This window comes from Lactuca serriola, chromosome 1 (genome assembly GCF_051521515.1).
Source record: "Lactuca serriola cultivar US96UC23 chromosome 1, Lser_US96UC23_V15, whole genome shotgun sequence".
NCBI classification, from domain to species: Eukaryota; Viridiplantae; Streptophyta; class Magnoliopsida; order Asterales; family Asteraceae; genus Lactuca; species Lactuca serriola.
The window spans coordinates 10,937,022-10,950,499 of NC_136408.1; the positions used below are offsets into that span (position 1 = coordinate 10,937,022).

General features: G+C 34.6%; 1 protein-coding gene and 1 long non-coding RNA gene across 2 annotated transcripts; both read left to right on the forward strand.

Moving 5' to 3' along the window:
- The first annotated feature begins 4,146 nt into the window (after positions 1–4,146).
- Positions 4,147–4,818, forward strand: LOC145067508 (uncharacterized). The gene is made up of 3 exons (XR_013688850.1): positions 4,147–4,284; positions 4,376–4,519; positions 4,600–4,818. It is a non-coding gene; the product is annotated as an uncharacterized LOC145067508 (long non-coding RNA).
- A 599-nt stretch (positions 4,819–5,417) lies between these two features.
- LOC145051531 (uncharacterized) lies at positions 5,418–6,729 on the forward strand. The gene is made up of 4 exons (XM_078999463.1): positions 5,418–5,590; positions 5,679–5,945; positions 6,020–6,199; positions 6,316–6,729. Exons 1-4 carry the CDS (start codon positions 5,483–5,485, stop codon positions 6,727–6,729), a joined length of 969 nt encoding a protein of 322 aa, XP_078855589.1. The 5' UTR covers positions 5,418–5,482.
- The last annotated feature ends 6,749 nt before the right edge of the window (positions 6,730–13,478 follow it).

A 13,478-nucleotide genomic window follows, 5' to 3' on the forward strand; every position in this document is an offset into this window, starting at 1 on the left:
TTGACTTTTGTTTTTGACCAAGTTTGCCCGAAGGGGTAATTGAGGTAATCTGAATTGCAACAAAAGGAAATTATAGGCTTAGGATAAGACCCATATGGGTTTGGGCCCAATTTGGAAATTTAGGCCATTGGTGGGCCTTTGTGGATCTTTTGTTTTTGGGTCTTTTGGTTATTGGATTTGGGCCTCAGTTTTGGTTCATGTTAGGTCAGTGGTAAAATGGTCATTCCACCCCAAGTATGGATGGTGGGCTTTAGAATGGAACCCAATTGCTAATTGGGTGTTATTTTGATCTGATAGTTTGGGGTGTCGTCAAGGCGACAATTAGGGATTTCTTCCAGCGAGTTTTTGCATTCAAGGTGAGTCTTCTCACTATATCTATGGGTCGAAGGCACCAATGTCGGCCCATTACATGTTATGCGGTATGCTAGTTGTCTCTATGATACTTGCATGGAAGACCCCCCCCCCCCTCGGGGGGGGGGGGGGGGAAGCCTGTGGCTGTTCACTATTTGGATAAAACCGAATTGTCCAATTGGACTATTTGGATTGGACTATTTGGTTTGGATATTTAGATTTTTGGATTGGTTTTCAACAAAACCGAATTATTATTTTGGATTTCAGATTGATTTGGGTTTATAAAATAAGAACCGAATAGTCCAAAAAAACTGAATAACAAATTGTTATGTATTTATTTTCAATATATCTATAATTATTTATTAATTTTATAATTTTTTTAAATAATTTCAAAAGGTTTTACTTAATAAAAGACATTAATATTTACTTTCTCTCAAAAGTTTTTTATCTATTAAATAATAAACTATAATATGTCTTCTTAGTGGTTGTTTATAAATTTAAATCACAATAAATAATTTGTTTTTGCTTCTTCTGTAAAATTAGATCATATTATAATTCTATGTCCTTTTAAAATGTTATGGTTTTTGAAAACCGAATAATAAAAACCGATCCAACTGAATTGTAATTGGATCGGATCGGATTTGAATTTAGTTTGGACTATCTGGATCCATATTTTGAAAACCAAAATCAATTTGGATTTACTTAATTGGATCGGATCAAACCAATCCATCCAAACGAACACCCCTACCCATGGCATTTGGATATCAGACCATGAGGGAAAGCCTATTGCATTCCAGGTAAAGACCATATGGTTGTATGTTGTGTGGAAGTGATGTAAGACTGCATAGCAGTTGTAGCATTCATTATGTTGGTATTTGGTTGTGGACGTGATGTAAGACTGCGAAGCAGCCATAGCATTTACTAGGTTGGTGTGTGGTTGTGGAAGTGTTGTAAGACTGCGGAGCACCCGTAGCACTCACTAGGTTAGTATGCAATTGTGGAAGTGATGTAAGACTTTGGAGCAACCGTAGCATTTACTAGGTTTGTATGCGGTTGTGGAAGTGTTATAAGACTACAGAGCAGCTATAGCATTCACTAGGTTGGTATGTGGTTGTAGGAGTGTTGTAAGACTACGAAGCAACCATAACATTCACTAGGTTGGTAGGCGGTTGTGGAAGTGTTGTAAGACTATGAAGCAATCGTAGCATTCACTAGGTTAGTATGTGGTTGTGGAAGTGTTGTAAGACTGTAGAGCCACCGTAGCATTCATTAGGTAGGTAGGCGGTTGTGGAAGTGTTGTAAGACTGCGGAGCAGTAACATTCACTAAGTTGGTACGTAGGCGATTGTGACAATGATGGAAGCCTACAACTTGGCTCGTAGCATTCTTTAGGATGATTTAGATCATCACATGATTAGGTGAAGGGTTGTGAGTGGGCCATAACATTTATAATACCTGGGTAGATCGTAGGCTGGGTTGGGACCGAATATGATGTGGGAATACGGTTCGGTTCGTAGCAATCACTTAGAGTGAAGTGGACTTGGTGATCGTTCGTGTGTTGGTTGATCGAGTTGTCTTTTATTTGGACTGAATGACTGATGGAGTTGTATTGGCAGATGCGTTAGGACAACCTTTATCGGTTCGGCTCTTAAATCCAATTTGTCAAACATTTGATGTAATCAAAAGGATCTTCTTCAGTTCGTGATTATCCATAGACAATGATGAATGAAATTCCCAAATTACCCTTCGTGATCTTACTTAGCATGACCTTTAAACGTACTTAGTGTATCTCTAAGAGGCCCTACTTTTCACTTGGTAATTTCTATCTTGAACCTTATTTATTTGAGATCTCCACAACTCTTCAACTTATTTATTAATTACTACACCTCAAAATGTTTGTGTTTTTTTATAACTAAATGGTACTTAACGGAATAATTGAAATGCTAAGTTTAATTTAATTTTTTCTTAAGCTACTTATAGTATTAAAAAATGAGAAAATGACAAAAATAGCCAATTACACTAATTGCATTACAAAAATAGCCAAAAAAAATCGGGATTACATATTTAGCCACCCATTTCGCAGATGAGAAGGTCCCATCTGCGAAATGGGCATCTCATCTGCGAAAGTACAAGTGCCTGAAGCACAGTTGTGCTTCAGGCACTTGTACTTTCGCAGATGAGATGCCCATTTCGCAGATGGGACCTTCTCATCTGCGAAATAGGTGATTTTTAGGTATAAAAACGTTTTTTTTTTTTTTTTTTTTCATTTTCACCATTCTCTACACAAAAACTCTCTCTAACTTTGGGCTTCTCTCGGAATTTTGGCTAGTTTTTGAAGAAAATGGAAGATTATGTCAACAATCCCGCAAATATGGTTAGATTTTAACTCTTTTAATGTTTAAAGTTTTTTTTTTTTTTTTTATCAATTTTTGTATTATTTAGTGTTAAAAAATGGTAATTTTGTTGTGTTTGATTGATATTTTTAGTATATTTTTAGTATACTTGAAGTTTAAATGCAAGTAGAGACTGCGTAGATAATGTTTACAATTTGTTATTTTTGTAGTTTTTTTAGTTGTTGTATAACCTGAAATCTTGTAAGTTTTTTTAGTAGAAACTGCAAAATAGTTGTTTGTATATATATTTGTCGTATAACATTTGTATAAGTTGAAAATTTGTCGTATATATATTGTTAGAAATTGTTTTTATTTGTCGTATAAGTTGAAAATTTTGTATAAAGTAGTCGTATAACTTGCAAAATTGTTAGTTTGGTTGTCGTTTTATTTTTAAATTTTTTTGTTTATATGGTTATATAATGTTAGTTTTAATTAGAAAGATAAAAATTGTTTATATATTTATCGTTTAAGTTGAAAATTTGTTTAAGTTGAAAATATGTTTAAGTTGAAAATATTTATATATGATATTGTTTTCTATCGTAAATATATTTGTTGTATAACTTGGAAAATTGTTTATATATGTGTATGTTATTGTTTTTTATCGGGGAAATATATATATATTAGTAATTAAGAAAGTATTTGCAGTTCGTAATCATATATTTAAAAAAAAATATATTTTTTAGTTATCTAATTTGTTTTTGTGTTTTTTTTTGCAGCATGATTTTACTTTAATGAATACGAAAGCCTTTGCAAACCTAAAAGGCTCTGGCGGTAACATATGGGAAGTCTTTGAAGTTTTAGATGATGCCTGACGTGCTATTTTCAGAAATACCGTCTTTGGCTATTTTATTGATGTCCCTCGTTTACAAGGGGACGCTTTATTGTTTCATAAAATGTTCCTTCATCAGATCCGGCCGGACCCTGTTTTATCTCCAGATGGAATAAAACGTTTATATTTTCGAGTAGGCAATACCAAAATGGTTTATGGGCCGGAAGAGTTTTGTTTGATTACCGGCTTCAATTTTGGGGAGTATCCAAAAAACATTGGGAGAAAAGGGTCGGAAAAATTAATAAGTAGTAAAAAAAGATGTTTACTGCGTGAACGGCTATTTCCGGACCATACTAATAGTTCGGTGAAAATCGGCGACCTGAAAAGTTTAATTTTAAATCAAACATTCTTAGCACTTGACGACCTTGATGCAGTTAGAGTATGTTTGATATACATTTTGTGTGAAGGTTTTTTGGGCAAAGAAGTTAACGATCGGGTGCCACAAGATTGGTTTTTTTTGGCTGAGAATTTGGATCTCTGGAATAGGTATATTTTCTTTACGTTAAAAGTTCTATTTTACTAAAGTTATAATTTATATAATAATCAATTTTGTTTTTTTTGTTTTGTTAGCTTCTCTTGGGGTAGCTATCTATGGGATTTTACTTTTGTTGACCTTGAGGATACGTGGAATAAGATACATCATTATTTATCACTTCCTCAGCGTGGTCAAACTTTAAAGTATTCCGTCTCAGGATTTACGGCTCCAATTAGGGTATAAAAATTTTCTTATATTTAAATTGTTTTATTGTTATATTTTTTATTTTAATTTTAACTTTTATTACTGTTATTGTACAAAATTGTAGATATGGATATATGAGATGATTCCGGCTGTTCGTGCATGTGGATTTGCATTGAGAAAAAATAAAGACTTGCCTCGGATGAAAAGATGGAGCGGAACAAAAAAATTGAAATGGGTTGACGTGAACAAGATTTGGTCAAAGATGCAGGTTTAAAAATATTTCGTTTATTATTAATAAAGTTGATTATTATAGTTTTATATGCATTTTTAATATGTTTAATTTTTTAGGAGGGGCTACCACCAAGACAAAACATGTTACCGGGTGATGGTGAGATGACATCTTTTTATTATATGTCATTTCAAGAGTATGTATATGGTGAAGGGAAAGCAGTTCCATCCCCAGTACGGGACCATTTTAGGAGACAAGACGAATCTTCGTCTAGTATGTCGTCCAGTGGTCGCTCTCATGGTAGAGGTCGGGGCAGTGGGAAACACAAGCTAGACGAGTTGTTGAAATGGGTACATGCACTGGAGCAGCATGTGTTTATGAATCAACAAAAACCTACAGAGGTTTTTTTTGAAGAAGTGAATAATGAACAATTTTGGAACGACATTATTTTTGAGGATCCGACAGTGTCACAAAGAAATTATGATGAACAGGTTAGTTATACGCTACATTATTTATTAAATTTTATTAACATATATGAATACCTGTGTTCATATTTTATATTTGAAAATATAGGTTGTGCAAGATGAAGTGATGAATAAAAACAATACAACTCAAAATGTTTTTGGTGATACTCAAGACGACAAGGTTGTTATAGATGTTACCTTTACGATTTTAATAATTACTTTTTAATAAAGTGTATTTTGTTATTAAGTAAAAACTTATATTTTTAATGTAGGTGTTGGAGGAGAGTACTCAGTATGCGGGGAACAAATTTGATGATGATGTGTGTGATGTAAACGATTATAGTGAAGTTAAAGAGGTTATTATATAGTTACATTAATATTAATATTTTGTTTATTTAGATATTATTGCTTATTAAATTATGTGTATTTCGTTATTAAGTATAAAGTATTATCTTTAATGTAGGAGTGGGAGGAGAGAAATGACAATGCAGGGAACAAATTTGATGATGATGTGCCGGATGAAGACGAACTTATAATAATGGGAAATGTAGATTATTTTCATGATGATGATGATGACAAAGAAGTTACACCCGATAAACGTAGGAGTCGAAAACCATCACAATTTTTATGCACTCCTTACACCGAGGTATTCGTTTTATTTATAAACTGTTGATTTTATGTTTATGTGAATTATCTGAAAGATATACATTTAAACATTTGAATATTGTTTTTAGTTGCACACGACACCGAAACAAAAAAGAAGAACAAAAAAGAAGGTTGGTATGAAATCAACAAGCCCCGTTCCTCCTCCAGTTTTTGGTGTTGCTCATGACTTCTCCAGGTTGCGCCTGCAACCTTACGTAGCAGGCGGTGAGGATGTCATCCAAAATTATGTATTGCATTCATACGATGTGCAGCATCGTTTGTTTAATTTCGTGTTAGATAGAGATTTTTGGAGCTCATTGTTTGGGCATACACACGACGGATGGTTGGAGTCAGCGGTAAATAAATTGTTAATTAATTCTTTTAAAAGTTAATTGTTTTTTAGTCAATAACAAAAGTATCATGTGTGCAGCATATAACCATTTGGTACCGACTTTTGATGGAGAGACGGTTTGAGAGCGACCGACATACAATAATGCCTCCAAATTTTTTTGTTTCTCATGCTTTGGAAGAAGGACAGGACTGGAGGGCGTTTATGGCTGGTATTGCTACATACCCTAACTTCATGGTTGCTTGGTGGGATGTTGATACGGTAAACTTAATAGTTTATATTGAAAATAATATCGTTTTTTTGTTATGTTTTTGTATTGTGATGTTTTTGTATTGTGATGTAAATAAACATAATTTTATTCTCTGATCCTTATACAGGTCTTATTGCCGATTCATTCATCCCCTAATCATTGGCTATTTGGGGAACTACGATTAGCGTCAATGGAAGTGCATATTTATGACAGTCTTGGTAGAGGTGCTTATGAAAAATTCCAATCCGAAGGAATCTTTTCCAAATTTGAACGTCGGGTGGCAAATTATTTGGACAAGATTAAGTATTGGGCGCGGAGGAACATCCCAAGGATTCCATTGAATATGCAATTCATTTATGAAGAAAACATTCCCCAACAAAGTAGTCATTTGGGAGATTGCGGTGTTTTTCTTTGTATGTTTATGGAGCAATTGGTTTCAGGTCAACCAATACGTGTTCTTATTGACCCAAAGAACGCAGCTTTACAGTTCCGTCTCCGGATGGCAAAAATTATTTGGGGGTCTAGTCTTGCTCCTCTGTAGTTGGATTATATAAATGTATATACAAATTAATGTTGGATTTCATTATTAGTTTATCTTTAGAGTTTACTCAACGGATGACAAAAAATATAACGTTACGACAATTACCACAATTTAATGACCTACTAATTACTTATCAATAAATTCAAAACATAAGAACGACCACAACATTTGTTTTAACGTTACAAATACAACAATTTATTGACCTAACAACTTCAAAACCATAAAAACAATATTGAAAAGCTTACAACTTGTAAACAAGAACTGCCAAGAACAACACCCAACTACAAACCAACGCTATCTTTAACTTCTTATTTTCTGATTGAAAGAGCTTATTAGAGTTAGCTACTTTAGCTATTACCATAGAAGATTGGTCCTTCTCTTCATCAACCCAACTGATAAACCCGCATTTTGGTCCCTATTAAATTTAATATCCACAGTAAGAAAATTAATTTGTGTCATGTAAACACGAGGGTTTAAATTTGAATGACGGTAAGAACATGATACCAAATACGGGCAAGCGTAGAACAATCTTCCTGGGTTTTTAGCTGTACCCGAAATCCTAACGATACGTTCTCCTCCACAATTGCAGTATGCCATTAGCCTTCTTATTCTTTTAAATCGGAGTTACTTTCTCAGTTAAATTTTTTCATAATGAGTGACACCCATTTATAGAATAAATCATATTACGGACAATTCTTTTTGACTATGAAATAAACTGGTTTGACTATGAATTCATAAAAGTTCAACTATGGAATGGAGACAAGTACATTCTGTAGTATTGTCATGTCGGTCAGTGAAATTTGACTATGAAATGAACTGGTTTGACTATGAATTCAAAAAGGTCAACTATGAAATGCAGACAAGTACATTCTGTAGTATTGTCATGTCGGTCAGTGAAATTTGACTATGAAATGAACTGGTTTGACTATGAATTCAAAATGTTCAACTACGAATTTAAAGGGTTAAACTATGAATTTTGATCAGTAGAGATACAATATCTTCTATTTATAATTCCATTTGTGTGATCATTGTAGAGCACAATTATCGGTATTGAAAATGAGTAGTCACAGCCAAAGAACCTTTTCTCAACTACCAATTTTCTTGCATAACCTTCAAAGAACAAATCCTAATACCTTCACAGCCATTAAGAAAACCGATAACAACCGCTTTCAATTCTGTTTTGTGGCTTTAGGTTGCGTGGTATAACATACTTCTTTTATTGAGTTATACAATATTTCATGGTAATCTATGTCGATTAGTTCTTACATAACACTAATATGTCTTCGTTTTTATGTAGATTCGTACCTTCCTTAGGTGCATGATACCGCTGATATATGTGGGTTATTTACCCCTTCTTGGGAGCTTTCTGACAACAATGTACTTCGCAGTGGCTTTAGATGGAAATCATGAGCCACTACTCTTAGCACTTGGTTTGGGAACCTTACAGTGTGAAGAATCATGGAGATGGTTCATGATGAGGTTAAGAGATTGTTTAGGTGAGGACACAGAGGTTGGTTTCATAAGCAACATGTGTGATAACATAGACTTTGGTGTTGACAGTGCCTACCCGGATTCCTATCATGGATATTGTCCTAAAGATATAGCTCGAAAGATACGTGAGTCTATCGGACATAACAATACGGAAGTCGAATCGTTGTTTTGGAAGTCATGCAATGCATATAGCGTTGATGATTTTTACTTGTGTTTCGAAAGGTTGCAAAGTACATGTAGGCAACCACCTTTCTGCACCTTGCTTATGAGTCCAATTTACTGGCTTGACGATATACCGATTTCAAAATGGACAAGAGCATTTTTCCCAAAAATACGTTACAATGTTAAATCGATTGACGTCCCTGAAATTTTGCAAATTATATCCTCACGTGAGTTTCCTATAACAACGATAATTGAGTTAACCACCACGTCGATAAAATCAAAGTATGCTGAACGGGCCGAACTGGCTGGTAAGGGAGATTGTTATGTTTTGTTTTTTTTATTGTGCTGCTATTTTTATTAAAATATCAAATTTTACAGGGAGGTTGTCTGGTGGGTTGACCCCTTACGTTGAGAGTAAGGTTCAAAAAAGTCTCAGCAAGTCTTACAATTGTAATGCAAAACGTTTGTATGGGGATACATTTGAAGTCCATGACACTTTTGCCACCAACAACGTACAACTTGAACGAAGGGTATGTAGTTGTGGTAAATGGCAAAAAAGCGGTATACCATGTGGCCACGCTATAGCATGTCTAAGAACCCGTACATCTGAGTCCATTCAGAGAATGGTTGAATACAAGTTCACTAATTATGTGTATCGAGTTGCATATGGATCTGAGTTGGTGAATGGTATACCATCATATGAGCATTGGGAAATACCAAATGAAACGGTGGTCCTGTTACCTCCCTCAATGCAGTAGTTATTCATGTAGCACATTTATGTTTTATGTAGTATTATGTATTAGTTTTTTATGTACTCCATTTTTATTTTACTGCTGTGTTACGTATTAGTTATCCATGTACCCAGTTTATTTTTTATGTCGTATTATGTGTTAGTTATTTATGTACCCCGGTTTTGTTTTATTGCTCTCTAAATATTGGCTATTGAGGGAACAACATACATTAAAAGAAATGGACGTTTATTAAATAGTAACGACTAGACACATACAACAAAAAGCAACTTAAATAACGAAAAACAATTAACTTAACCAACATGCATATTAAAAATAAGGGACATTCTTTAAAACATTCCATGCATCTAAGTGGGTAAACTCGCTACCATCGTATTGAAAGCGGTATAGTTCCAAAGCCACCTGCCGTAGAATGTCTTCATCCGTATTTGCATGTTCGTTATCCAACTCGTTATAAATACGTTGAAATTGTTTCACCTTCATTTTCATATTCAGAAACTTCGCTTTGACATCTCTTCTTCTTCGATATTGAGTGCGGTTCATTAAATGGTGAAACAAATGACAGACACGAGACCAAAATGATCCAGCACGAACTTGTGGGGGACCCGATGGAAAATCCACCTCTACAGTTGTAATCCAAGCTTGAACCAAAGCGACCTCCTCTGCGTTCCTCCATATATGTGGTGAGTCCATAATTGCAAGGAGGGAAGTAATAGAATACAATTACAACGGATATTGAAATCTATTTATAACGACTCCTTACTTTCCTGGTGCAATGAGTTGTCAACTCAAACAGCAATGTATTGTGTTGTCATTCAACCGGGGATGAATTGTCAACTCGAACAGTGATCTGTTGTGTTATAAGTATAGTACACTGCATTCGTCAGTTAATTTTGACTATGAATTGCAGACATATTAGAAGTTTGAACTGCGATTTTGTGTAGAAACTACTATAAATTGACCCTAAGTTACACGCAAAACGTTATTAAATTAACCAATATAGTTGTTCAAATATTGTTTTTTAGATTCTACCCTCTTTGTTTCAATCCAAATGACTTCTATATCATGGAGCAATGAAGAGTTCTTGGTTCTTACACATGCTTATATTCATGTGTACGAGACAAGCAAGTTGAATGATCCAATGTTTTGGAGCCGTCTAACAAATATTTTCAATGCTGCAAACCGAATGGCTACAAGAAACGATCGTGACGAACTAGACATCTTAGCAAGATGGTATGAAATGAAAACCGAAGTTCTATTATTCAACGATCTTTATACCAAAATTGACGACGCCCGTCTAAATGCTACTGAGGATGTCATCTTGGAAGCTGCTAAGGAGGAATACAAGTCATTAAGTAACGGGTTGGAATTCCAGTTTGAAGCCCCTTGGAATATTTTGAAATATATCCCGTTTGTTTAAAATCTATTTTAGTTTATTATTTGAGTACTAGGTTATTTTCATGTACTAGGTTATTTTCATGTATTTCTTATGTATTTCGTATGTATTTCGTTTGTTTAAAATCTATTTTAGTTTATTATGTGAGTACTAAGTTATTTTCATGTATTTCGTATGTAATTCGTATGTATTTCATATGTTTAAAATATATTTTAGTTTAGTATGTGAGAAACTCGTATGATTAAGTTGAGTTAATATATATTTTACTTTATTATGTGAGAAACTCGTATGATTAACTTGAGTTAATAAATGGTCATTGCATTAGTTATCAAAATATATTAGAATACATTAGTAACAAGATTCCATGAACCATTAAAACATCACAACAATTACATGAAAAAAACGACATAATACGAACAAAGCATTAACGTAAAACACAAGTCCATGGCTTATTCTTAACACAAATTAGAGCGGTCTACTTGAAATACTGTTTATCTCTAACAACCTTCCAAACTTCCTCATATTCGAAGTCTCTGCCTTCATGCTCAAAGATGTAAAACTCTGTAACAACTTCCAAGAACTCTTCTTCGTCACGACAACGAACATTGTTACGTTTCGCATAACTACATGCTCGATTGAACCATGTCACTTCCTCCTTTACATCCGTCCACTTAGTAACAACATCTGATTTTTCTCTTTTTTTCCCTTCTCCCATCTCATGGTTAAACAAAGATGTGATGCGACTCCATTCATCACCAATTAGGCAATGCGGGGGAGCAAGTAACGGTTCACCATCCTTAACACTTAGCCAGCACCGTGTTAGAACTAACACCTCGTTTGTCGTCCATGGCCTTTCAGAATTGGAACCAGGTAATTCATTCGAAGAACTTGCTGCATTCGACGACATTTCTAATAATGGGAATTCGTTTCGTTTAGGTGATTTGGGTGTTTGGTTTATAGATCTTAAACATCTATTTATATAAATAAATAGACTATGAAATAATACTTTGACTACGAAATGGTTATATTTGGACTACGAATTTCAGCTTTATGCAGTGTTTTGTCATGTCAAACTGTCATTTATCTCTTGTCACTTAAGGGACCCACTGGGATGTGCAGGTTACTACAGTGACTTGTCATTACTGTCTAGTCATTTCAAAGTTGGACTTCTCATTACTGTCTAGTATGTATAAATACCACTTATTGCTCCAGTTTAATACAACATCGATTTTATTATGAGTTCCTCACACAAATTCGAAATTTGCTCATGCAACGAAGTAGATTGTTACTACTGTGATTCGGTAGACCCTTTTTTTACACCCTCTTCAGTCGGGTCATATATGTCACATGAAAATTTTGAAGAATTAAAGAAGGCTGAAGCACAACAAGAAGAGGACAAAGAGTCATCCCGACTTCTCACTCAACTTGCTAATGATATAGGTTCGGAATGCAAACAAGCTGAAGAATGGATTGACCTCAATAAAAACAAAATCAAAGAGCATAAAGATTGGATAAAAAAGAGTAAGAAGGCAATCAAAACGACTGAAAAACGGCTTGCTGAGAAGGATGAGCGGTTGATACACATTATGGTAAAAAAGGATCGTTTCGAAGACAAAATGAGAATTAGGGATGACTATATAACAATGGAGAAAGAGAAGTACCCATTGCAGTTCCCTGAGTTTAAAAATTAGTTATAAAGTTGTTGTAATATTATCATGAAACAGATTAGGTTGCCAAAGGATCGTTTGTTGTTTTTTTTAAATAACATGTTGTAACTGTTAAAATAAATCTGCAAACTATATTTTATAATATAAAGGCTTCATTCATTGTTATAATCAACAAACTTAACTAAAATATGAAAGCATAGCAATGTCTTGTAAGAGTTAATAAAAATATTACAATACATAATAAGCTAACAACTCGTCATTACTCTTAATTTCAAGGTTGTTTTATATCAAAATCAGCGTTATGGGTTTGTGAGCAACCCGCTGAACCACCAATATTATATGCCATTTCTGCAGTAGAAATTATGTGACCTGCTCTGCTACCAGACGCCCTTCCAGTACAATTATTTCTCGTGTGTCCTAGTTGACCACATGTAGAACACTCTTTTATAATTGGACCCTCGCCTTGGGATGGAATGCGGTCTGTGTTTCTTGGCCTGCCTGGCTGACGTTTATCCATTATAGGTGGCTTAACAATCATCAAATCATCGGGGATCTCCCATTCGGATGGCTTCGGCAGAGGGTTTATTGATTCCTCATATGTTTTCCTCAGTGTTTCGGTAAAGTAAGCATTTAATGCAAACCTCGAGCAGTCTTGGTAATTGTTCACTGTTAAACATCTTATGACATGACCACAAGGTATCCCATCAAGTTGCCAATGCCTACATATACATGTCATATGTTGAAAATCAACAATCACATTTTGTGCCCCCTTTTTGACCTCGCATTTCGTATTTGAGATCATGCGAACATCCCATTTGGTAAAATTTTTCTTGTTTTCTTTTACAACTTCATCCGCCCAAGGGGTAAGGGTTGTTGTTGCTTCCGCTAAAAAAACAGCCAAAATGAAGAAGTTAAAATCAATAACATCGAAACTAATAAAACATTGATATTACAAATTTACGTAATACCTGCAAAGTTACGTCTTTGAAACCACCATTGTTGCATTGTAGCATGAAAAAAATCAATCAACATAAGTATTGGCACCTTACGTGCGTGTCTAGATAATGCATTTATAGACTCCGCACTGTTGGACGACATAAGATTGTATCGGTTCCCTTTAAAATGTGCCCTTGACCAGGTTTCTGGATTTATACTTTTTAAGTACTCCCATACTGGTTCTTTTGTCTTTTTCATAACATCCATGGCAGCATCAAAAGCATCAACTGTGTACGCCCTACACGCCTCCCAAAAAATTCCTTTAACCGTCTTACTCTTGCCGAATCT

Coding starts and splice junctions, on each gene's coding strand:
- LOC145051531 (XM_078999463.1), top strand. CDS start 5,483: ATGGGAAATGTAGATTATTTTCATGATGATGATGATGACAAAGAAGTT. Junction 5,591..5,678: donor TATGCACTCCTTACACCGAG/GTATTCGTTTTA, acceptor TATTGTTTTTAG/TTGCACACGACACCGAAACA. Junction 6,200..6,315: donor CTTGGTGGGATGTTGATACG/GTAAACTTAATA, acceptor ATCCTTATACAG/GTCTTATTGCCGATTCATTC.